Source organism: Cherax quadricarinatus, chromosome 14, assembly GCF_038502225.1.
Source record: "Cherax quadricarinatus isolate ZL_2023a chromosome 14, ASM3850222v1, whole genome shotgun sequence".
Lineage (NCBI taxonomy): Eukaryota > Metazoa > Arthropoda > Malacostraca > Decapoda > Parastacidae > Cherax > Cherax quadricarinatus.
Window position 1 is genome coordinate 10667243 of NC_091305.1, and position 26971 is coordinate 10694213.

A 26971-nucleotide genomic window follows, 5' to 3' on the forward strand; every position below is an offset into this window, starting at 1 on the left:
ATTGATAATGTGCGAGTGTGGTAAAAGTGCTGAATGATGATGAAAGTATTTTCTTTTTGGGGATTTTCTTTCTTTTTTGGGTCACCCTGCCTCGGTGGGAGACGGCCGACTTGTTGAAAAAAAAAAAAAAAATAGATAAATATATATATATATATATAAATATGCAATAAGATCACAGTAAACAGGTGATTTCAGAATATGCAAAGCAACCACCATGAAAGAAAAGAGAAATTCCAAGCACTTTTGTAACTACTCACATTATATATATATATATATATATATATATATATATATATATATATATATATATATATATATATATATATATATATATATATATATATATATATATATATATAGGAAGTAGTTGGTTGGTAGACAGCAAACACCCAGGGAAGTACTACCGTCCTGCCAGATGACTGTGAAACAAAAACCTGTAACTGTTTTGCATGATGGTAGGATTGCTGGTTTCTTTTTCTGTCTCATAAACACGCTAAGATAACAGGGATATCTTGCTACTCCTACTTACACTTTGGTCACACTTCACAGACACGCACATGCATATATATATATACATACATCTAGGTTTTTCTCCTTTTTCTAAATAGCTCTTGTTCTTTTTTATTTCTTCTATTGTCCATGGGGAAGTGGAAAAGAATCTTTCCTCCGTAAGCCATGCGTGTCGTATGAGGCGACTAAAATGCCGGGAGCAATGGGCTAGTAACCCCTTCTCCTGTATACAATTACTAAAAAAGAGAAGAAGAAAAACTTTATAAAACTGGGTTGCTTAAATGTGCGTGGATGTAGTGCGGATGACAAGAAACAGATGATTGCTGATGTTATGAATGAAAAGAAGTTGGATGTCCTGGCCCTAAGCGAAACAAAGCTGAAGGGGGTAGGAGAGTTTCAGTGGGGGGAAATAAATGGGATTAAATCTGGAGTATCTGAGAGAGTTAGAGCAAAGGAAGGGGTAGCAGTAATGTTAAATGATCAGTTATGGAAGGAGAAAAGAGAATATGAATGTGTAAATTCAAGAATTATGTGGATTAAAGTAAAGGTTGGATGCGAGAAGTGGGTCATAATAAGCGTGTATGCACCTGGAGAAGAGAGGAATGCAGAGGAGAGAGAGAGATTTTGGGAGATGTTAAGTGAATGTATAGGAGCCTTTGAACCAAGTGAGAGAGTAATTGTGGTAGGGGACTTGAATGCTAAAGTAGGAGAAACTTTTAGAGAGGGTGTGGTAGGTAAGTTTGGGGTGCCAGGTGTAAATGATAATGGGAGCCCTTTGATTGAACTTTGTATAGAAAGGGGTTTAGTTATAGGTAATACATATTTTAAGAAAAAGAGGATAAATAAGTATACACGATATGATGTAGGGCGAAATGACAGTAGTTTGTTGGATTATGTATTGGTAGATAAAAGACTGTTGAGTAGACTTCAGGATGTACATGTTAATAGAGGGGCCACAGATATATCAGATCACTTTCTAGTTGTAGCTACACTGAGAGTAAAAGGTAGATGGGATACAAGGAGAATAGAAGCATCAGGGAAGAGAGAGGTGAAGGTTTATAAACTAAAAGAGGAGGCAGTTAGGGTAAGATATAAACAGCTATTGGAGGATAGATGGGCTAATGAGAGCATAGGCAATGGGGTCGAAGAGGTATGGGGTAGGTTTAAAAATGTAGTGTTAGTGTTCAGCAGAAGTTTGTGGTTACAGGAAAGTGGGTGCAGGAGGGAAGAGGAGCGATTGGTGGAATGATGATGTAAAGAGAGTAGTAAGGGAGAAAAAGTTAGCATATGAGAAGTTTTTACAAAGTAGAAGTGATGCAAGGAGGGAAGAGTATATGGAGAAAAAGAGAGAAGTTAAGAGAGTGGTGAAGCAATGTAAAAAGAGAGCAAATGAGAGAGTGGGTGAGATGTTATCAACAAATTTTGTTGAAAATAAGAAAAAGTTTTGGAGTGAGATTAACAAGTTAAGAAAGCCTAGAGAACAAATGGATTTGTCAGTTAAAAATAGGAGAGGAGAGTTATTAAATGGAGAGTTAGAGGTATTGGGAAGATGGAAGGAATATTTTGAGGAATTGTTAAATGTTGATGAAGATAGGGAAGCTGTGATTTCGTGTATAGGGCAAGGAGGAATAACATCTTGTAGGAGTGAGGAAGAGCCAGTTGTGAGTGTGGGGGAAGTTCGTGAGGCAGTAGGTAAAATGAAAGGGGGTAAGGCAGCCGGGATTGATGGGATAAAGATAGAAATGTTAAAAGCAGGTGGGGATATAGTTTTGGAGTGGTTGGTGCAATTATTTAATAAATGTATGGAAGAGGGTAAGGTACCTAGGGATTGGCAGAGAGCATGCATAGTTCCTTTGTATAAAGGCAAAGGGGATAAAAGAGAGTGCAAAAATTATAGGGGGATAAGTCTGTTGAGTGTACCTGGTAAAGTGTATGGTAGAGTTATAATTGAAAGAATTAAGAGTAAGACGGAGAATAGGATAGCAGATGAACAAGGAGGCTTTAGGAAAGGTAGGGGGTGTGTGGACCAGGTGTTTACAGTGAAACATATAAGTGAACAGTATTTAGATAAGGCTAAAGAGGTCATTGTGGCATTTATGGATTTGGAAAAGGCGTATGACAGGGTGGATAGGGGGGCAATGTGGCAGATGTTGCAAGTGTATGGTGTAGGAGGTAGGTTACTGAAAGCAGTGAAGAGTTTTTACGAGGATAGTGAGGCTCAAGTTAGAGTATGTAGGAAAGAGGGAAATTTTTTCCCAGTAAAAGTAGGCCTTAGACAAGGATGTGTGATGTCACCGTGGTTGTTTAATATATTTATAGATGGGGTTGTAAGAGAAGTAAATGCGAGGGTCTTGGCAAGAGGCGTGGAGTTAAAAGATAAAGAATCACACACAAAGTGGGAGTTGTCACAGCTGCTCTTTGCTGATGACACTGTGCTCTTGGGAGATTCTGAAGAGAAGTTGCAGAGATTGGTGGATGAATTTGGTAGGGTGTGCAAAAGAAGAAAATTAAAGGTGAATACAGGAAAGAGTAAGGTTATGAGGATAACAAAAAGATTAGGTGATGAAAGATTGAATATCAGATTGGAGGGAGAGAGTATGGAGGAGGTGAACGTATTCAGATATTTGGGAGTGGACGTGTCAGCGGATGGGTCTATGAAAGATGAGGTGAATCATAGAATTGATGAGGGAAAAAGAGTGAGTGGTGCACTTAGGAGTCTGTGGAGACAAAGAACTTTGTCCTTGGAGGCAAAGAGGGGAATGTATGAGAGTATAGTTTTACCAACGCTCTTATATGGGTGTGAAGCGTGGGTGATGAATGTTGCAGCGAGGAGAAGGCTGGAGGCAGTGGAGATGTCATGTCTGAGGGCAATGTGTGGTGTGAATATAATGCAGAGAATTCGTAGTTTGGAAGTTAGGAGGAGGTGCGGGATTACCAAAACTGTTGTCCAGAGGGCTGAGGAAGGGTTGTTGAGGTGGTTCGGACATGTAGAGAGAATGGAGCGAAACAGAATGACTTCAAGAGTGTATCAGTCTGTAGTGGAAGGAAGGCGGGGTAGGGGTCAGCCTAGGAAGGGTTGGAGGGAGGGGGTAAAGGAGGTTTTGTGTGCGAGGGGCTTGGACTTCCAGCAGGCATGCGTGAGCGTGTTTGATAGGAGTGAATGGAGACAAATGGTTTTTAATACTTGACGTGCTGTTGGAGTGTGAGCAAAGTAACATTTATGAAGGGATTCAGGGAAACCGGCAGGCCGGACTTGAGTCCTGGAGATGGGAAGTACAGTGCCTGCACTCTGAAAGAGGGGTGTTAATGTTGCAGTTTAAAAACTGTAGTGTAAAGCACCCTTCTGGCAAGACAGTGATGGAGTGAATGATGGTGAAAGTTTTTCTTTTTCGGGCCACCCTGCCTTGGTGGGAATCAGCCGGTGTGATAATAAAAAATAAAAATATATATATATATATATATATATATATATATATATATATATATATATATATATATATATATATATATATATATATATATATTTTTTTTTTTTTTTTTTTTCAACAAGTCAGCCGTCTCCAACCAAGGCAGGGTGACCCAAAAAAGAAAGAAAATCCCCAAAAAGAAAATACTTTCATCATCATTCAACACTTTCACCACACTCACACATTATCACTGCTTTTGCAGAGGTGCTCAGAATACAACAGTTTAGAAGCATATACGTATAGAGATACACAACATATATATATATATATATATATATATATATATATATATATATATATATTTATATATATATATATACATTTTTTTTTTTTTCAACAAGTCAGTCGTCTCCCACCAAAGCAGATTGACCCAAAAAAGAAAAAAAAAATCCCCAAAAAGAAAATACTTTCATCATCATTCAACACTTTCACCACACTCACACACTATCACTGCTTTTGCAGAGGTGCTCAGAATACAACAGTTTAGAAGCATATACGTATAAAGATACACAACATATCCCTCCAAACTGCCAATATCCCAAACCCCTCCTTTAAAGTGCAGGCATTGTACTTCCCATTTCCAGGACTCAAGTCCGACTATATGAAAATAACCGGTTTCCCTGAATTCCTTCACTAAATATTACCCTGCTCACACTTCAACAGATCGTCAGGTCCCAAGTATCATTCATCTCCATTCACTCCTATCTAACACGCTCATGCACGCTTGCTGGAAGTCGAAGCCCCTTGCCCACAAAACCTCCTTTACCCCCTCTTTCCAACCCTTTCGAGGACGACCCCTACCCCTCTTTCCTTCCCCTATAGATTTATATGCTTTCCATGTCATTCTACTTTGATCCATTCTTTCTAAATGACCAAACCACCTCAACAACCCCTCTTCTGCCCTCTGACTAATGCTTTTAATTAATAACTCCACACCTCCTAATTTCCACACTCCGAATTTTTTGCATAATATTTACACCACACATTGCCCTTAGACAGGACATCTCCACTGCCTCCAACCGTCTCCTCGCTGCTGCATTTACCACCCAAGCTTCACATCCATATAAGAGTGTTGGTACTTCTATACTTTCATACATTCCCTTCTTTGCCTCCATAGATAACATTTTTTGACTCCACATATACCTCAACGCACCACTCACCTTTTTTCCCTCATCAATTCTATGATTAACCTCATCCTTCATAAATCCATCCGCCGACACGTCAACTCCCAAGTATCTGAAAACATTCACTTCTTCCATACTCCTCCCCAATTTGATATCCAATTTTTCTTTATCTAAATCATTTGATACCCTCATCACCTTACTCTTTTCTATGTTCACTTTCAACTTTCTACCTTTACACACATTCTCAAACTCATCCACTAACCTTTGCAATTTTTCTTTAGAATCTCCCATAAGCACAGTATCATCAGCAAAAAGTAACTGTCAATTCCCATTTTGAATTTTATTCCCCATAATTTAATCCCACCCCTCTCCCGAACACCCTAGCATTTACTTCTTTTACAACCCCATCTATAAATATATTAAACAACCATGGTGACATTACACATCCCTGTCTAAGACCTACTTTTACCGGGAAGTATTCTCCCTCTCTTCTACACACCCTAACCTGAGCCTCACTATCCTCATAAAAGCTCTTTACAGCATTTAGTAACTTACCACCTATTCCATAAACTTGCAACATCTGCCACATTGCTCCTCTATCCACTCTATCATATGCCTTTTCTAAATCCATAAATGCAATAAAAACTTCCCTACCTTTATCTAAATACTGTTCACATATATGCTTCAAGGTAAACACTTGATCTACACATCCCCTACCCACTCTGAAGCCTCCTTGCTCATCCGCAATTCTACATTCTGTCTTACCTCTAATTCTTTCAATTATAACCCTACCGTATACTTTTCCTGGTATACTCAGTAAACTTATTCCTCTATAATTTTTACAATCTCTTTTGTCCCCTTTCCCTTTATATAAAAGGACTATACATGCTCTCCGCCAATCCCTAGGTACCTTCCCCTCTTTCATACATTTATTAAACAAAAGTACCAACCACTCCAACACTATATCCCCCCCTGCTTTTAACATTTCTGTCATGATCCCATCAGTTCCAGCTGCTTTACCCCCTTTCATTCTACGTAATGCCTCGCGTACCTCCACCACACTTACATTCTGCTCTTCTTCACTCCTTAAAGATGGTATACCTCCCTGGCCAGTGCATGAAATTACCGCCTCCCTTTCTTCCTCAACATTTAAAAGTTCCTCAAAATATTCTCGCCATCTACCTAATACCTCCCTCTCCCCATCTACTAACTCCCCTACTCTGTTTTTAACTGACAAATCCATACTTTCCCTAGGCTTTCTTAACTTGTTTAACTCACTCCAAAATTTTTTCTTATTTTCATTAAAATTTCTTGACAGTGCCTCTCCCACTCTTTCATCTGCTCTCCTTTTGCACTGTCTCACCACTCTCTTCACCTTTCTTTTACTCTCCATATACTCTGCTCTTCTTATAACACTTCTGCTTTGTAAAAACCTCTTGTAAGCTACCTTTTTCTCTTTTATCACACCCTTTACTTCATCATTCCACCAATCACTCCTCTTTCCTCCTGCCCCCACCCTCCTATAACCACAAACTTCTGCCCCACATTCTAATACTGCATTTTTAAAACTATTCCAACCCTCTTCAACCCCCCCACTACTCATCTTTGCACTAGCCCACCTTTCTGCCAATAGTCGCTTATATCTCGCCCGAACTTCCTCCTCCCTTAGTTTATACACTTTCACCTCTCTCTTACTTGTTGTTGCCACCTTCCTCTTTTCCCATCTACCTCTTACTCTAACTGTAGCTACAACTAAATAATGATCCGATATATCAGTTGCCCCTCTATAAACATGTACATCCTGGAGCCTACCCATCAACCTTTTATCCACCAATACATAATCTAATAAACTACTTTCATTATGTGCTACATCATACCTTGTATATTTATTTATCCTCTTTTTTCATAAAATATGTATTACTTATTACCAAATCTCTTTCTACACATAGCTCAATTAAAGGCTCCCCATTTACATTTACCCCTGGCACCCCAAATTTACCTACTACTCCCTCCATAACATTTTTACCCACTTTAGCATTGAAATTCCCAACCACCATTACTCTCACACTTGATTCAAAATTCCCCACACATTCACTCAACATTTCCCAAAATCTCTCTTTCTCCTCTACACTTCTCTCTTCTCCAGGTGCATACACGCTTATTATAACCCACTTTTCACATCCAATCTTTATTTTACTCCACATAATCCTTGAATTAATACATTTGTAGTCCCTCTTTTCCTGCCATAGCTTATCCTTCAACATTATTGCTACTCCTTCTTTAGCTCTAACTCTATTTGAAACCCCTGACCTAATCCCATTTATTCCTCTCCATTGAAACTCTCCCACTCCCTTCAGCTTTGTTTCACTTAAAGCCAGGACATCCAGCTTCTTCTCATTCATAACATCCACAATCATCTCTTTCTTATCATTTGCACAACATCCATGCACATTCAGAATTCCCACTTTGACAATTTTCTTCTTCTTATTCTTTTTAGTAATCTTTACAGGAAAAGGGGTTACTAGCCCATTGTTCCCGGCATTTTAGTTGACTTTTACAACACGCATGGCTTACGGAGGAAAGATTCTTAATCCACTTCCCCATGGATATAAAAGGAAAAGTAATAAGACCAAGAACTATTAAGATTAAATCAAAGAAAACTCAGATGAGTGTGTATAAATAAATGTGTACATGTATGCATAGTGTGACCTAAGTGTAAGTAGAAGTAGCAAGACATACCTGTAATCTTGCATATTTATGAGACAGATAAAAGACATCAGCAATCCTACCATCATGTAAAACAATTACAGGCTTTCATTTTACACTCACTTGGGAGGACGGTAGTCCCTCCCTGGGTGTTTGCTGTCTACCAACCTACTACTTATATATATATATATATATATATATATATATATATATATATATATATTCAACAAGTCGGCCGTCCCCCACCGAGGCAGGGTGACCCAAAAAAGAAAGAAAATCCCCGAAAAGAAAATACTTTCATCATTATTCAACACTTTCACCACACTCACACATTATCACTGCTTTTGCAGAGGTGCTCAGAATACAACAGTTTAGAAGCATATACGTATAAAGATACACAACATATCCCTCCAAACTGCCAATATCCCAAACCCCTCCTTTAAAGTGCAGGCATTGTACTTCCCAATTCCAGGACTCAAGTCCTACTATATGAAATTAACCGGTTTCCCTGAATCCCTTCACTAAATATTACCCTGCTCACAATCCAACAGATCGTCAGGTCCCAAGTATCATTCATCTCCATTCACTCCTATCTAACACGCTCATGCACGCTTGCTGGAAGTCCAAGCCCCTTGCCCACAAAACCTCCTTTACCCCTTCTTTCCAACCCTTTCGAGGACGACCCCTACCCCGCCTTCCTTCCCCTATAGATTTATATGCTTTCCATGTCATTCTACTTTGATCCATTCTCTCTAAATGACCAAACCACCTCAACAACCCCTCTTCTGCCCTCTGACTAATGCTTTTATTAACTCCACACCTTCTCCTAATTTCCACACTCCCAATTTTCTGCAACGGCCAACTTGTTGAAAATATATATATATATATATATATATATATATATATATATATATATATATATATATATATAAATATATATATATACAGTGGACCCTCAGCTAACAATGGCATCAGCTAACGTTAAATCCAGCTAACGATACATTTTAATGCAAAAATTTTGCCTCGGCTAATGCTAAAAAACTCACCCAACGCGATTCGTTCGAGACGGGTCCAAGTGTGGCCTGAGCGTGCCTCAGTTGTCCTGTGGGCGCCAGTGTTTACAAGCCAGCCAGTGCGGTCGCATCCACACATACAATCAGAACATTTCATATTATCACAGCGTTTTTAGTGATTGTACCTACAAAATAAGTCACCATGGGCCCCAAGAAAGCTTCTAGTGCCAACCATGTGGTAAAAAAGGTGAAAATTACTATGGGAAATGAAGTGGATAAATGAAAAACAGATAACAGGATATATCATCTCTCAAGCGATCATATGTAAAAAGGGTGGGAAATACATACTATCGTACCACAGTCAGCTGCTGCTGCACCACCATCAGCTGTTGCTGCACCACAGTCAGCTGCTGCTGCACCATGGTCAGCTGCTACTGCACCACAATCAGCTGCTGCTGCACTGCAGCCAGCTGCTGCTGGACCTCAGTCAGCTGCTGCTGCATCACAGTCAGCTGCTGTTGCACCACAGTCAGCTGTTGCTGAACCACGGTCAGCTGTTGCTGCACCAGTCAGCTGTTGCTGGACGACAGTCAGCTGCTGTTGTACCACGGTCAGCTGCTGCTGCACCACAGTCAGCTGCTGCTACACCACCTTCATCTGTTGCTGCACCAAGGTCAGCTGTTGCTGCACCAGTCAGCTGTTGCTGAACCACGGTCAGCTGCTGTTGCACCATGGTCAGCTGCTGCTGCACCACAGTCAGCTGCTGCTGCACCACCATCAGTTGTTGCTGCACCACCAACAGCTGTTGCTGCACCATGGTCAGCTGCTGCTGCACCACAGTCAGCTGCTGCTGCACCACCATCAGCTGTTGCTGCACCACAGTCAGCTGTTGCTGCACCAGTCAGCTATTCCTGAACCACGGTGAGCTGCCACTGCACCATGGTAAGCTGCTGCTGCACCATGGTCAGCTGCTGCTGCACCACCATCAGCTGTTTCTGACCAACATGACTCATCCTGAACCTGTCCATCCAGCCCTGCTGTCATTGTTTACAAGCCAGGGTGGCCGGTTGCTTGCATACATTTGATACATTTTATATTATTCCATTGTTTATAGTGCTTGTAACTGCTAAATAAGCCACCATGGGCCCAAAGAAAGCTTCTAGTGCCAACCCTGTGGTAAAAAGGGCGAGAAATATGTACTATCGTACCACGGTCAGCTGCTGCTGCACCACCGTCAGCTGTTGCTGCACCACAGTCGGCTGTTGCTGCACCACGGTCTGCTGTTGCTGCACCACGGTCAGCTGCTGCTGCACCACGGTCAGCTGCTGCTGCACCACAGTCAGCTGCTGCTGCACCACAGTCAGCTGCTGCTGCACCACGGTGAGCTGTTGCTGCACCACGGTGAGCTGTTGCTGCACCACGGTGAGCTGTTGCTGCACCATGGTCAGCTGTTGCTGCACCAGTCAGCTGTTGCTGAACCATGGTCAGTTGCTGTTGCACCACGGTCAGCTCCTGCTGCACCACGGTCAGCTGCTGCTGCACCACAGTCAGCTGCTGCTACAGCACCGTCAGCTGTTGCTGCACCAAGGTCAGCTGTTGCTGCACCAGTCAGCTGTTGCTGAACCATGGTGAGCTGCTGTTGCACCACGGTCAGCTGTTGCTGCACCAGTCAGCTGCTGCTGCACCACAGTCAGCTGCTGTTGCACCATGGTCAGGTGCTGCTGCACCACAGTCAGCTGCTGCTGCACCACGGTCAGCTGCTGCTGCACCACAGTCAGCTGGTCCTAGTGGCATTAAAAGAAGAACAGAAGTAACCCGGGAAAAGGACGTGCTACCTAAAGTCCTAATGGAAGGGGATTCCCCTTCTAAACATTAACAACTTCCATACTCTCCCTTCCTCCCATCCCATCAATCATCACCAGATCTTCAATAAAGGTAAGTGTCAGTTTGTGTGTATTAAAATTAATATTTCATGTGGTAAATTTTTTTTTTTCATACTTTGTGGTGTCTTGCATGGATTAATTTGATTTCCATTATTTCTTATGGGGAAAATTAATTCAGCTAACGATAATTTCAGCTAACAATGACCTTTCAGGAACGGATTAATATCGTTAGCTGAGGGTCCACTGTATTCTTTTAACAAGTCGGTCGTCTCCCACCGAGGCAGGGTGCCATCACTCATACATAATCAGTTTTTTGCAGAGGTGCCCAGAACACAACAGTATAGAAGCATATGCGTATAAAGATATACAACATATCCCTCTAAACTGCCAATACCCCATACCCCTCCTTTAAAGTGCATGCATAGTACTTCCCATTTCCAGTACTCAAGTCCGGCTATATAAAAATAACCGGTTTCCCTGATTTTTTTTTTTTTTTTTTTAACAAGTCGGCCGTCTCCTACAGAGGCAGGGTGACCCAGAAAGAAAGAAAATCCCCAATAAGAAAATACTTTCATCATCATTCAACACTTTCACCTCACTCACACATAATCATTGAATCCCTTCACTAAATATTACCCTGCTCACACTCCAACAGCTTGTCAAGTCCCAAAAACCATTCGTCTCCATTCACTCCTATCTAACACACTCATGCATGCTTGCTGGAAGTCCAAGCCCCTCGCCCATGAAACTTCCTTTACCCCCTCCCTCCAACCTTTTCGAGGATGACCCCCACCCTGCCTTCCTTCCCATATAGATTTATACGCTCTCCATCTCATTCTACTTTGATCCATTCTCTCTAAATGACCAAACCACCTCAACAACCCCTCTTCAGCCCTCTAACTAATACTTTTATTAACTCCACACCTTCTACTAATTTCTACACTCCAAATTCTCTGCATAATATTTACATCACACACTGCCCTTAGACAGGACATCTCCACCGCAATCCAAGAGGTACAAGATGCAAAACAACCACGGGGGGAGTAGAATGATAGCTCTAGGCCTTTCATGTTGCAATCAACATATCATCAGGAGCTTGCAAAATTGCAGAAAAGAGGAAGGTTTCCACACGAATATGTTCCCAGAGGACCGCTTTCACTGGAGTGAATGCCTTGCAAAAAACTACTACTTATTTTAATAAACATACTTACTTTTTAAACACGAAAAATAAACTTACATGGTATTCACTGACAAAGTTCAAAGACTTTTCACCCAAGTTCCAGGCATCCCCCTGATGTCCTGTTATTTTCCAGACTGGGTTTATAAAGTTGATATCCACAGATGGACTTTTCACATACAAGCTCAGGGACCCAGTCCAGTTGGTTCGGCCTTGCATAAAAAAGTAGAACTGCAGGCACCTAAAATACATATTAAATCTAATTAAACTAGTAATATGCAAGTTTAAAAATAAATCACACACTTTTCATAAAGAAATAAATAGAAACAAAAAGGTACATTTTGAAATAAAAAAAGACACAAGGAAACATGCTTTCATGAACTGAAGTTTGTATTTATTAAATCACTTGTAATTTTAATAAAACTACAATTAACTGAAGAAGATGAGATACCCCAAGCATAGCTCTACACCTAGAACTACAAACTGGTTAGTAGTCAAAGTTTGGCGGCAAGATTTAAACACATCAGCGTTACTCACCAAGGTCGGGTGACCCAAAAAAAGAAAGAAAAAACTTTCATCATCATTCATACATAATCACTGTCTTTGCAGAGGCGCTCAGATACAACAGTTTAGATGTCACTCCAAACAGCCAATATCTTAACCCCTTCATTTAAAATAGAGGTATTGTACTTCCCATTTCTAGGACTCAAGTCCGGTTAACCAGTTTCCCTGAATCCCTTCACAAAATATTACCCTGCTCACACTCCAAAAGCTTGTCAGGTCCCAAAAACTATTCATCTCCATTCACTTCTATCTAGATATGCTCTTAAAATACAACAATATACATTACATACATTGCTCCTGAACTTTGGTGTGTTGGGCTGGTAAGATAAGCAACTGCATTTTTATTGTCTGTTGAGTGTTTTAGGGAGACATAATGACCCTCAGCTGAATCTGAAAATGTAAAAAGCTTTTTTTAAAAATTTCAGTCAATTAAACGCTGCTGATATTCAAAATGTTAAGTAAATAAAGAGTAACATGGCTGAGCACTCATGTATATTAACATAATTCTCCCAAAAATATAACAAGAAATTTAGTAATAGAGAATTATGAATAACTGAGTTAAGATTACCATATTCATTTTTAATCCTTTTAATTGTCTTATGTTGTAGAATGCAGGTGACAGAGTCCGACATACTAGTATGCACAATTTTTCATCCCTTCAAATATGCCATTTGCTAGAATTTTTGACTTCAGAATAAATGTTTGTATCTCCTACAACCTCTTCATGTCTATGAAAATAATCTAAGTTCAGACAAGTTTGTGCATTACATCATGAGTAACTGGTTAACTTATTTTTTTTATTAACACATTAGCCATTTTCCATCAAGGCAGGGTGTCCCAAAAAAAGAAAAAAAAAAACACTTTCATCATCATTCACTCCATCACTGTCTTGCCAGAGGCACACCTACACTACAGTTAAAAAACTACAACATCAAAACCCATCCTTCAGAGCCAAGGCACTGTACTTCCTACCTCCAGGACTGTAGTCTGGCTTTCCGGTTTCCTTCAATCCCTTGCTAAGCATTACTTTGCTCTCACACCAACAACACGTCAAGTCATAAAAACCATTTGTCTCCACTTGCTCCTATTTAATACACTCAGGCACGTTTGCTGGAAGTTCAGGCCCCTTGCACACAAAACCTCCTTTACCCCCCTCTCCCTCTAACATTTCCTCCCCTGTCTTCCTTCCACTGCAGATTTATATGCTCTCCAAGTCATTCTATTTTGTTCCATCCTCTCTAATTGTCTGAACCACCTCAACAACCCCTCCTCAGACCTCTGGATATTGTAAGATTTCCTTATAAATATATATTTTACAGTGGTTTTGAAGGCACACAGGTTATAGACACATAGAAAGTATTTACAACATGCTTATATAACCTGGGATATTCTCTTGAACCTCAGCATATAATATAATACAGGAAAGCCTGGCTTTACAGTGCTTCATTTACAGCATTTAACTAGTGCAGCAGTTTTCAATTTAGCGGTCTCGACGATGTTTACACATCGGCGATTTTGCCCACTTTGAGCCCTATTTTCGGCCAATTCCAGTGAACTAGTTGACAAAAATCATAACTATTTTGCTAGAACTCCATTTTCTCTATCGAATGAGTACAAGAAACCACCCATTTACCGATTTCAACTATCCAATAAAGTCGTCAGAATTTAGCAATTTTGCCAATTTCACACAAATTTCAAAAGAAGCCAATTTCCAAATAGGGTCTAGAATAAACAAAAAAGACATTCCTGGCACTATAATAACATGTTCTCTGTTCGTTAGTGACATTCCCAGGTCCCTCTTATATTTCTTTGGCTTTCCACTTTGAATTTTTATTCTTACAAAAAATAGAAGATTTACTGTTATGCAGACTACTGCATTAGTGTAGAAATGATATAAATAAGATCAGTACACTTGTGAAAGAATATTAGACTCACCAGTTGACGTGTATTGGACGCTTGGCATGATTTGTTTACTTTTGAACTTTGGTAAAAATCGAAAATTTCTGCTACTTTGAGCTCAATTTCAAGGTACTTTTCATTGTAAAACCAGTCAAAATCATCTCAATTTCTGTAATATGTCTTCCATTCTATAAAATGAGACCAGGAAAACTAGAATACAACAATAAATACCATACGAAAATGCACTGCAAAGTTGCTGTTTTAATCCAAAAACACGTTTACCTGGAGTTTACCTGGAGAGAGTTCCGGGGGTCAACGCCCCCGCGGCCCGGTCTGTGACCAGGCCTCCTGGTGGATCAGAGCCTGATCAACCAGGCTGTTACTGCTGGCTGCACGCAAACCAACGTACGAGCCACAGCCCGGCTGATCAGGAACCGACTTTAGGTGCTTGTCCAGTGCCAGCTTGAAGACTGCCAGGGGTCTGTTGGTAATCTCCCTTATGTATGCTGGGAGGGAGTTGAACAGTCTCGGGCCCCTGACACTTATTGTATGGTCTCTTAACATGCTAGCGACACCCCTGCTTTTCATTGGGGGGATGTTGCATTGTCTGCCAAGTCTTTTGCTTTCGTAGTGAGTGATTTTCGTGTGCAAGTTCAGTACTAGTCCCTCTAGGATTTTCCAGGTGTATATAATCATGTATCTCTCCTGCCTGCGTTCCAGGGAATACAGGTTCAGGAACCTCAAGCTCTCCCAATAATTGAGGTGTTTTATCTCCGTTATGCGCGCCGTGAAGGTTCTCTGTACATTTTCTAGGTCAGCAATTTCACCTGCCTTGAAAGGTGCTGTTAGTGTGCAGCAATATTCCAGCCTAGATAGAACAAGTGACCTGAAGAGTGTCATCATGGGCTTGGCATCCCTCGTTTTGAAGGTTCTCATTATCCATCCTGTCATTTTTCTAGTAGATGCGATCGATACAATGTTATGGTCCTTGAAGGTGAGATCCTCCGACACGATCACTCCCAGGTCTTTGACGTTGGTGTTTCGCTCTATTTTGTGGCCAGAATTTGTTTTGTACTCTGATGAAGATTTAATTTCCTCGTGTTTACCATATCTGAGTAATTGAAATTTCTCATCGTTGAACTTCATATTGTTTTCTGCAACCCACTGAAAGATTTGGTTGATGTCCACCTGGAGCCTTGCAGTGTCTGCAATGGAAGACACTGTCATGCAGATTCGGGTGTCATCTGCAAAGGAAGACACGGTGCTGTGGCTGACATCGGTCAGAGTTTTTTTTATAATTATGCACTGTGTGCTGCAGGATTTTTTTAATACTGCGCATACTGACCACATAGACCCATTCTTTCATATGTAGGCCTACCAGCTTTCTGTCACTAGATTTGAGGGCGCTAGAATTTAGGTGTACTAATATGTCAAAAACCCTGGGGCGTAAGCCGTACTAGTATGGCCGAAACCTGGAAAGGGTTAAGGAAAATAATGTGTAATGCATATGCATTTTTGGACCTAGCTATATTGCTCACTTAATATATGATAGTGTAAACATGTTATCAGGCTTTTATATGCATCTGAAAGTGAAAAAAAGGCCATGAATGACCTTAAAGCGATTCTTGCTTTACAGCAGTAGCCCGGAACTTAACCTGCTGTATATGCAAGGCCCCTCCTGTAATTAACCTAGGAAAACCCATTAGAGTCAAACAATGTGATTTATTTTCATGTTTTGAGGAGTATTGCACCTTGTAATATCATAAATATTCCTTGTATATAGTGTTATAAAACCAAAGAATCAGGCTCTGATCCACCATGAGACCTGGTCACAGACCGGGCCGTGGGGGCAATGACCACCAAAACCCTCTCCAGGTATCTCCAGGCATACTGCAAGTGAAGTAATGCTGGGTTATGCATATCCCTATCTTTCAAATACTGAAACACATCTAATATCATAAGAAATTAGTGTATACAGTGTTATGAAAAAAAGTTAAAAACAATAATAATTTGGCATCAATATAGTGTGGAATGTAAATATAGCTAGCGAATTTACATTGCTACTGCCGACAAGTGATAATTTTTTCGCTAAATTTGTCACACCATAAAATCTTAAGCTTTTATCAGATTCCATTCATTTCAGACTCATTCATTTCATTAAAATGCTCTTATTCAATCTGTAAGTTCTTTTGTTTTCAAGATCAAGACACACACAAAAGAAATTCAGTTTATGGGTATGTCACAGTTAAAAGGTTAATTTATGTGAAAATGGACATTAGGTAATTGACAGCTGAGCTTGTCACCAATAAAAGCTCTATCATTCAGGAACTGAAAAAAATATCCCATCCCTATGTTTTTAAAACTCATTTCACTGCTAGTGCTCTGAATATTTTGAAAAAGAAAAAAATTGAAAACAAAGAGGGCAATTTTCTGTGTAATAAGACCAAAATACAAAATTTAGGGTCAGTACTTATCGAGATATAAGGCGGCAAAGCTGGCACTAGATGCTTATGTGACAGCAACATGGAGTCCTGCCACTTGCAGAAATGTTGCTGATATATCTTTTTTCTCATTTTTTTGATTTATATTATTTTTATGTTCTGATAATTACAATTTATAGTATGTAGTTCTTTCGATTTTATAGCCAATCTTCGTTCTGACACTAATATTACGCACAGAAATAGTAATCAGTCACAATGTTTTAGAAGTGCTGGAGTATATGAGACTGGTGTCAGACAAGAGTGTCACTCCACACTGCTGATGGTGCAGACACTCAATATTGCTGATTCTGCACTGCTCCCAGTGAACTTTAGCACAGGATTTTTTATTTGTTCTCACTGTTCCACACACACATACATGTCTGTCTCTGTCTATCTCTGTTTATCTCTGCCTGTCTCTCTCTCTTTCTCTGTCTTCCTGTCTTTCTTTCTATCTGCCTGTCTCTCTGTCTCTCTCTGTCTGCTTGTCACTCTCTCTCTCTCTCAGAGAGCCACTCATGAATGAACACATATTACACATGCTGCAGAATTGCCATGTCTGTACGAGTGGAAATGCGTATTACTTGTCAGTCATATTTATGCCTCATCAACAAGCACAGAATAGCACTTTGTCTGGCTTTTTTGGGTTATCTTAGGTAATTTACACTATGTATGATAATTGTACTTATGTGTACCTGTGCCTAAATGAACTTACTTAGTCCTTGATTCTGGTCCATGAGCAGCTCTCTGTCATAGAGACAGGCAGATAGAGAGAGACAGAGTTAGCCAGCCAGCCAGCCAGCAAGAGCCATCTAGCCAGCCAGAGCCATCTAGCCAGCCAAAGTCAGCCAGCCGGCTAGCCGGTCAGCCAGGCAGGCAGCCAGCCAAACATGTATTACACGTGTTGCAGAATCATCTCTCTCTCTCTACTTAGGGCATTAGTTGATAGGACATTCTGGCAGGATGACACTACCAGTTGCATCAAAATTGAAAGGATGTAGAACAAATGTTGCACATGGGTTATTATCTAGGTTTTTGATATTTCCTTGACCACTTGTTGCCACATCTATCTCAAAGTCCCTAAACTAGGTGTTAACATCACTTTCCTCCTAAAAGGAGTGTTAATATGACATAACATTAGTGAATCTCTGAGGTCTGCCATGCTGTCTGCTCTAGCTGGTGCTCCCACAAGGTACTAAGTGGTCCCAGATTTTTTTTAATACTGCACACACTGAGTGTTAAGACCCATTCTATACTGCCGAGGCCTATCAGACCTCTGGTACCAAATTTGAAGGCAGGGGAAAATAAAACTTTGATCTATCTAAGTTTGGAGTGCTAGCAGTAAGAATGTAGATCAACATTTGGACAGTTAAAAGGATAAGTACTAATGGATGTCTTGTCCATTTTCTTCACCTTTACATTATCCTACTCTTAGATTATTCTTCATATCTTAGTGACTATATTGTGTGTGCAATTAGTGTATATTCCAATTACATTATTGTTCAAGTTCCAAAACTTTCTTTTGCTAGCTAGTACCAACTACCTCATATTATTTTTACTTTTTATAGTACAATAAATTGCTCAACTTATTATATATTACAAAACAGATCCTACTCCCAAATCAATATTACATCATAGTGACTGTCTGTCAGTTTACTTTGTTTACCATTACTTAATTTAGTCCCTTATATATTTTCTCCCTTATTTTAGCTTCATATAACTACCTTAGTTCATATACTCACAATTGTTAAAATAATCAAGGTGCTATTCTCAGGTGCTAAAGTGTAATAAGTTCACTATTTTGCCATTATATTCCCTAGCTCATTTATTTTATTACCACTCTATTTGTTCACCACAAACTATTTTAGTCCCTTTATATTGTCTCCTTTATTTTAGCTTTAAAGTACTACCTTAGCTCATATTTTTACATTTGTTAAAATAATTCAGGTGCTATTTTATAGCTTTAGAATACAGTGGAACCTCTACTTGTGAGTGTGTCCACGTGCGAGTTTTTCCAAATACGAGCAGTCGATGGGGCGATGTTTTGTTTCCATACGCGAGCAAAATATCCAGAAGCGAACAGACCTCAAGGCAGGTTCCTTGACACTGGTGAGGGGCTCTTGCTCGAGAATTGTATCTCATTTGTTTGAAGAATTGAGACACTTATGCAACACATGGGAATCTTTATTGAAGAAACGTTTCGCCACACAGTGGCTTCATCAGTCCAATACAAAGTAGAAGTGGGTAAGGAGAGTAGAAGTTTGAGGTAATCAGTCCCTCAACCTGGATTCGATGTGTTCAGTCCATCACTCTTGTAGGAAGTGCAGCATAGGGCCAGAGAGGTGGCTTATATACTGCGGTGAGATGAGTTGAAGCAGGAGGAGGCGGGATCACAGTGGGACCTGCCACTAGTGTAAGTAGGTCGTCGTCCAAAGGTTGGGCAAGCGTTGAAGTCTTTGTACCAAGATCCCATGATGTTGCAGTGTCTGACAGATGTGATGAATGGTTTTGAAAACCGACAAGTTGAAGAATTGAGACACTTATGTGTTGAGGGACTGATTACCTCAAACTTCTACTCTCCTTACCCACTTCTACTTTGTATTGGACTGATGAAGCCACTGTGTGGCGAAACGTTTCTTCAATAAAGATTCCCATGTGTTGCATAAGTGTCTCAATTCTTCAACTTGTCGGTTTTCAAAACCATTCAACACATGACCATAACACAAGGCACAGATCACTCTTTGATGTTCCTCGTGTCCATCTCACGCTATGCAAAAACTCAATGCACATAAAAGGCCCTAAAATCTGGAATTCATTACCTGTAAATATAAAAGAAACACTGTCTGTTTATAAATTCAAGTCTCTTCTCAAAATCACTTACTCACCCACAACCAAATAAATACTGAATAATTGTATCTTAAAAATTGTATCTCATAAATGTTTCTCATAATTGTATCTCATAAATGTTTAACCTGATACCCAATCAAACTTTGTTATTTTTTTAATTACATTACCTAACAGAATACTCCATTCTACTGAATGCACAGCAATACAGTAAATGACCATATGACCTGTCTTTGTAATACTCATTTGTGCTTAATTGTTATCTGTTTACAATAATGTTTTACCACTGAATATATCACTGCTTAGTTAATCTTAACCCTTTGACTGTTTCGGTCGTATATATACGTCTTATGCACCACTGTTTCTGACGTATTTATACGCATAAATTCTAGCAGTTTCAAATCAAGCGGGAGAAAGCTGGTAGACCCACATGTGAGAGAATGGGTCTGTGTGGTCAGTGTGCACCACATAAAAAAAATCCTGCAGCATGCAGTGTGTAATGAGAAAAAAAAAAGCTCTGACCGTTTTTTTTGGATTAAAACGCCGACTTTGAGGTGTATTTTCGTATAGTATTTATCATTGTATTCTCGCTTTCATGTTGTCACGTGATAAAATGTTAAACATATTACAGAAATAGAGATGATTTTGATTACTTTCACGATGAAAACGACCTTGAAATTGAGCTCAAAGTAGTGGAAATGTTCGATTTTTACCTATGTTCATGAGTAAGCAAATTACACCACATGTCCAATACACTTCAACTGGGGAGTATAATATTCTTTCACTAGTGCATTGATATTATTTATACCATTTTTACAATAATGCAGTAGTCTGCATAACAGTAAATTTTGTATTTTTTTTTTGTATGAATAAAAAATCAAAATAGAAAGCAATAGTAATATAAGAGGGGCCTAGAGACGTGACTAATGAACAGAGGATATGTTATTTTAGTGCCAAGAATGTCTACATTGTTTATTCTGGACCCTATTTTGAAATTGGCATCTTTTTTAATTTGCGTGAAATTGGCCAAACTGCCAATTCCTGACCACTTTATTGGGTAGTTCAAATCGGTAAATGGGCAGTTTCTTGTACTCAACAGATGGAAAAAATGGAGTTCTAAAGAAATAGTTATGAGTTTGGTCAACTGGAACAACGGAACTGGCCAAAAACAGGGCTCAAAGTCCGCGAAATTGCTGATGCATACATGTTGCCGAGACCGCTAACTTTGCGGGAGCATAATTCCGTGATTTTTTGACCAAATTTCGTGCTTTTGGTGTCATTACCATCGGGAAAAGATTTTCTATCATTTCATAAAAATAATTTATTTTTTTCCAAAAAATTATCGACATAGAATGACAGTTTCAGAAAGGGGCCTGCAATAGTCAAAGGGTTAAGTTAATTTTAAGCCTGCCCATAATGCTCTGCATACAAGGGGCTTTGGCATGTTGCACTTAACTGTATTCATTTGTACTACTCTGTATCATGTTCAAATTAATAAATAAATAAATAAATAAATAAATAAATAAATAAATAAATAAATAAATGCAATTAAACCTATTTTTTCTTTATACATTAATTTTTTTAAAGCTTTACTTCGATTCTTGATTTCAAATATCACATTGACATTTTTCAATTTAAGAATTTATATTTTTAGTAAAAAGTACACACATTTGTGGAATATAAACTCAGGTGCTGAGAGTTCTTAAGCATTTAGGCTAACCAGTACACCCTCAATGAATAAAAGAATCAGAAATAGTGAACCACAATAGACTCAATCTGGACTGTGGAATGATAATCAGAGCCCACAATTTATATTTTACTTGATACCCGCTAGTGCTTGGGTATGACTGGCAAAATTCAATCTATCCCAGTTACCAACACATGATTCAGCTCTTCACAATAAGGGGAAATTATATATTGACATTTTAGTGATTCAATGGTTCTGATTCTTTTCCCTACTCACTGAGACATTACTTATCATGAAGACTGTGGAGTCCACAGAACCAAAGTTCAAATCCTACAGGCATGGTAAAGCACTCAGTTGCATTTATCCATTTTATTATTTTTTACTTGGATTTACTGAGAGTGGTCTAAAAATTTTCACTACTTTGATCTGTTATTTTTGACTACATTGGCCATTTCCTGGAAAAGTAGGGTGACCCAAAGAAGGTTTCAGCTACTTCACAAAACCAAAAATGCTGAAAGAAACAGCAAACACAATAAGTTACCAATCTACCTGGAGATAATTAGTAAATAGATGGATACATGAATAACAGCTCTTATTGTAGCCAGCTGGCCCAATGGCTAATGTGTCAGTCTGGAGTTTTACGACTCTCTGATCGTAGGTTCTATCCCCGTTTGTGGTATGGTTTATTTGCAATCGTGTTATTACGATTTCACGAGTCAATATAAGAAGTCTTTGTTTTTCTCAGAGGACCAATCAGAGACTCATAACTCCTTCCTTTGAGGAGTGAAGATGTAAGATATGAAGCAGTGTAGTTCTAGACTTGGAAGGTGGTGGCTTCCAGTTGCTTGTAAGTAGGAACATGACTGTTTAAACTCACTTTAGAAAAATCATAAAAATCTATGACAGCTATGGCAAAAGTCAAAGGAGTTAAACAGATCCTAGAGAGAACCATTCTATAACATACTATAAGCACATCCAAATCCCTCTATTATTTCAATGATAGAATGTTAAAAGGGTAAAGAAGAAGCAGTATACAAGATTTACTAATAATATGTTAAGAACAAAGCAAAAGTCTGAAAAGAAGATAAATGGCAAAATTATAAGTAATCCCACATTAAAATTCATAGAGTGACAATAACATATTTACCAAATGTGTGATCAGAATTTGGTCCATTGCTGTGGTCCAAATTTTGGCCTGAGTTCCAAATCCATGTTGCTCCTTGATCAGCAGTTGGTGTCCATTCACAAAGATCTGATGTTTCAAAATCACAGGTGTTTCCTGAGAAAATATTTGCAATGTTAATAGAAAAGTGAAAAAGTATAGCTAATATCTCATTCAAAAAATTTAATTAGATTTATACCTGTAAGATGCAACAAGACACTGTGAGACTATAGTTCATAGTGGCAGCTATTTAAAAAAAAAAAAAAAAAAAAAAAAAATATAATGTACCTCTAAGGCTGTCACAAGAACCATCTGTGAGCAAGATGTCATCAACTGCTGAGTGACCCAAATCTCCATTGCTGTTCTGTGTATTACCAACCAGTGCTATGTACTGTGCATATTCTTGTTTTTGTATGAAGAGATGAACCTGCTGCCATGTCTCTCCCATCTCTCGAAGGTGAACCCAATCAGGAAAACTTGATATGCCAGGCTTCTCACCAGCTGTATTAGATAAAATTTATTAATAACATGTACTACAGCCTTTCCTCACTTAACGACGGAGTTCCGTTCCTAAGACCAAGTCAGTAAATGAATTCGTTGTTAAGCAAGGAACATATTATAATGGTAGTGGGTTTGTGTCAACCATCTTTGATATTGTTTTAATGTCACCTTTGCACCATTTATAACATTTTTAGTATATTTCTAAATGTTTATACAGTAGTGTACTGTTTATTGTAATAAAGAGAATAGAGGAAATCAGCTCTAATATACATTATTTATGTATGCACACTGGTTAGAGATCCTATCATAAGTCTGAGTCATCAGTAAATGAGTACATCGCTATAACTACATGAGAGTAAGTATAATTATCATTTAATATACAATCCAGCTAAACTGGATAATTAATAAAAAAAGATCCATACAAATTCAATTAAATAAACTTAAGAATAAGAAAATCCCTTGAAAAATTCTATCTCTAAAGGATGAATGTAGTAAAATATAGCAAAATTCTTCACTGAATATACACTTTCATCTTCAGCTCCTGATACTGCTGACAGTACTAAATTCGAGAGTTTCTTTTTATTCACAGGAGCTAACCTAACAATTCTTTAGTATCTTAACCATATCTCTTGATAAAATTCTACCACTCAAACAGGAACCCATAATATCTACACCAAATGACCATTTGCCAAATTTGAATACGATCCATCAGCTGATGTTAGCTTTACTGAGAAAGGTTGATATAAGTACCCCTTCTCTTACAATACACAGGGCTGTTCCTAGACGTTTTAAATATAAATGTATGAACCTGATCTGTAAACCTTGAAAAATTTACATAAAATATTAATTCTTATAATCACTTAACACAATTTGCTCAAACACAACTATTAAAATCCAGTGTACAAACTAAACAGACACTAACCATACTTAAATTCAACAGCCATACACTGTACCAAAGTTAAATACATTTGATAAAGTAACACCCAAAAATTATAATAAAAAATGTATTTAGTAAAAGATAGGTGTTGTGGGTAATGTTTCTGTAGCAAAGAAAGTGGTGTGTCTGACAAATCCCTCCTCACCCAGTAAACATGACATTTAACATTATTGGTCTCTCATGCATTTCTCATAAATAAGTTGTACAAACAATTAAGATGTTTTAGAGTGTTGAAGTTATATCTGTGAGGCTCCCTTATTTCCATTTGATAAAAATCAGGGTTGTCAGATTCCAGGAAGTGTGAGTGAAGGCACACTGCCACTGACCTTCCCTCCCTCCCACTTCCACCAAACACTTACTACACTATCTTACTCTTCACCATACATTCACATCACTTTACCAAACATCTGAATTTTGTGTGCAGCCTTATTTATGATGAATGCACAAAAGACTGATAATGTTTAATCAATCAATCAAGTTTATTCTCTATAATGATTACAATGTGGGGTTTACAGATTTTGAATATTGTGTGGTTTACATGTTTTAAAATACTAATTACAGAGGGGGCCACTAGGACACCTAGCATGGCTAGGCATTTCAGGCAGACTTAGATTAATTCTAAACGTTAAATTATTACAGATTATGGTATTAAGGCTAAGTGATTACATTACAGTTTGTGAGTTTAGCAATGTGAATGCTTTTGCTTTGGCACAATACATAGTGTCTATATTGGAGTATCATAGGCAAACTTATGACTAGTTAGGCTTCATTATTTTAAGATTAAGATTCGTATTTCTGTGTTTATAGTCAATGGGTGAGTGAGTGTAAGTGTGAACCACCAGGTGGTTTACATGTAGTTAGTTGACGGGGTGTATCAGGGAGATAAGATGTTTTCTAACAGTAATTTTGAAAGTGATGAATGTGTCTGCAGTTCTAGAGTTTTCAGGTAGGGTGTTCCAGATTTTATGCCCTTTGACACACATCGAATTTTTGTAAAGGTTTAGTCGGACACGGGGAATGTCATACAGATGTTTGTGTCTGGTGTTATGCCTGTGGGTTCTGTCACAACTATCAAGAAAACGTTTTAGGTCAAGGTTAATATTGGAATTTAAGGTCCCATAGATGTAGATTGCACAGTACAGTAGTAAGTGTGGATGTTCTGAACAGGAAGTAAGTTTAAATCTATGAAGAGTGTGGGGGGGGAGTTGCCAGGGATGGGATTTAGTGATTATTCTTACTGCGGCTTTTTGTTGGGTTATTAGTAGCTTTAGATGTGTTGCTGCAGTTGATTCCCAAGCACAAATAGCATAGGTGAGGTATGGATAAATGAGTGAATGATATAGTGTGAGAAGGGCAGTTTGTGGCACGTAATATCGTATCTTGGAGAGGATCCCCACCGTTTTGGATACTTTTTTTGTTATGTGTTGGATATGGGTGCTGAAATTTAGGTTGCTGTCGAGGTATAGACCTAGGAATTTGCCCTCATTATGTCTGGCAATTAGAGTGTTGTCGATCTTAGTGTTAAGTTGCGCAACACCTGCTCTGCTACCAAACATAATGCAGAAGGTTTTGTCAGTGTTAAGTGTAAGTTTATTGGAAGTCATCCAAGTCAGAATTTTGAGCAGCTCCTCATTGACAATGGTGTTGAGGGTGGCAAGATTAGGGTGGGAGATGACGTAAGTCGTGTCGTCAGCACAGAGAATGGGTTTCAGGTGTTGGGATACATTTGGAAGATCATTAATGTAAATGAGGAAGAGCAGGGGACCAAGGACACTTCCTTGCGGAACTCCAGTATCAAGTGGCCGTGTTGATGAGGCTGTGTCTTTAACGGTGACATACTGATACCTATTAGTAAGGTAGGATTTGAAATATGCAAGTGCATGGCCTCTTATACCATAATGGTCAAGTTTGTGGAGTAGGATGCCATGATCTACTGTGTCAAACGCTTTTCTTGGGTTAATAAAAATTCCTAGTGGATATTCCTTATTTTCCAATGCTGTGTAAAGCAGATCTAGCATTTTTATGATTGCATCATTAGTGCTTTTATTTTTCCTGAATCCAAATTGGCAGGGGTTGAGTATGTTTTGTGCCGTTATAAATGAATATAGTCTCCTGTGCACCAGCACCATTCTGAAATCCATTGATAAGAAGCACCAATATGAAAAGCAATATAGACAGGGCTTAATACACAAAGATATTCTTAAACACTATTCATCAGTCCTCACCAAAGTAATAAAGAAAGCCAAACAACTATACTACTCCAGTAGATTCACCGACACAAGAGGAGATATAAAAAAGACCTGGAAAACACTCTCTCAGATTCTAGGGACCCACAAACTGAAAAAAAACAAGAATATTGTCCTAACTAAACCTAATGAAACACCACTGCAACCCACCGACACAGCTAACAAGATAAACGACTTCTCCTCAACCATAGGTTCTAATCTCGCCAATAAAATCCCACGTACCAATGCCCATGCCGGGGACTACCTAGATGGGAATTTCCCAAATTCCTTCTATCTTGCTCCAACTGAGCCCACGGAAGTCACTGAGATTATAAAGTCACTTAAAAATAACTCAGGGAATCTGTCTCATGTCCCACCATTATTGTACAAGAGAGTGGCCCATGTCCTCTCGCATACTATCTCATTACTTTTTAACAAGTCACTAGAAACTAGCACCTTCCCGAAACTACTCAAGATGGCAAGGGTTACACCAATACATAAAGGTGGTGACCCTACAGATTTAAACAACTACAGTGGACCCCCGGTTAATGATATTTTTTCACTCCAGAAGTATGTTCAGGTGCCAGTACTGACCGAATTTGTTAAGATAAGATAAGATAAGATTTCGTTCGGATTTTTAACCCCGGAGGGTTAGCCACCCAGGATAACCCAAGAAAGTCAGTGCGTCATCGAGGACTGTCTAACTTATTTCCATTGGGGTCCTTAATCTTGTCCCCCAGGATGCGACCCACACCAGTCGACTAACACCCAGGTACCTATTTGCTGCTAGGTGAA

At 39.0% G+C, this 26971-nt stretch overlaps 1 protein-coding gene across 2 annotated transcripts in view; it reads right to left on the reverse strand.

The window, feature by feature from the left end:
* Positions 1–26971, reverse strand: part of LOC128698674 (MAM and LDL-receptor class A domain-containing protein 1) — a 696795-nt gene that overhangs the window by 242951 nt on the left and 426873 nt on the right. For both annotated transcript variants that reach the window (XM_070084847.1, XM_070084846.1), the window contains exons 61-64: positions 22802–23014; positions 22499–22630; positions 12735–12834; positions 11941–12121 (exon numbers count right to left, since the gene is read on the reverse strand). In XM_070084847.1, the coding sequence (XP_069940948.1) occupies positions 11941–12121; positions 12735–12834; positions 22499–22630; positions 22802–23014 (626 nt within the window). The remainder of the gene's footprint in view (positions 1–11940; positions 12122–12734; positions 12835–22498; positions 22631–22801; positions 23015–26971) is intronic.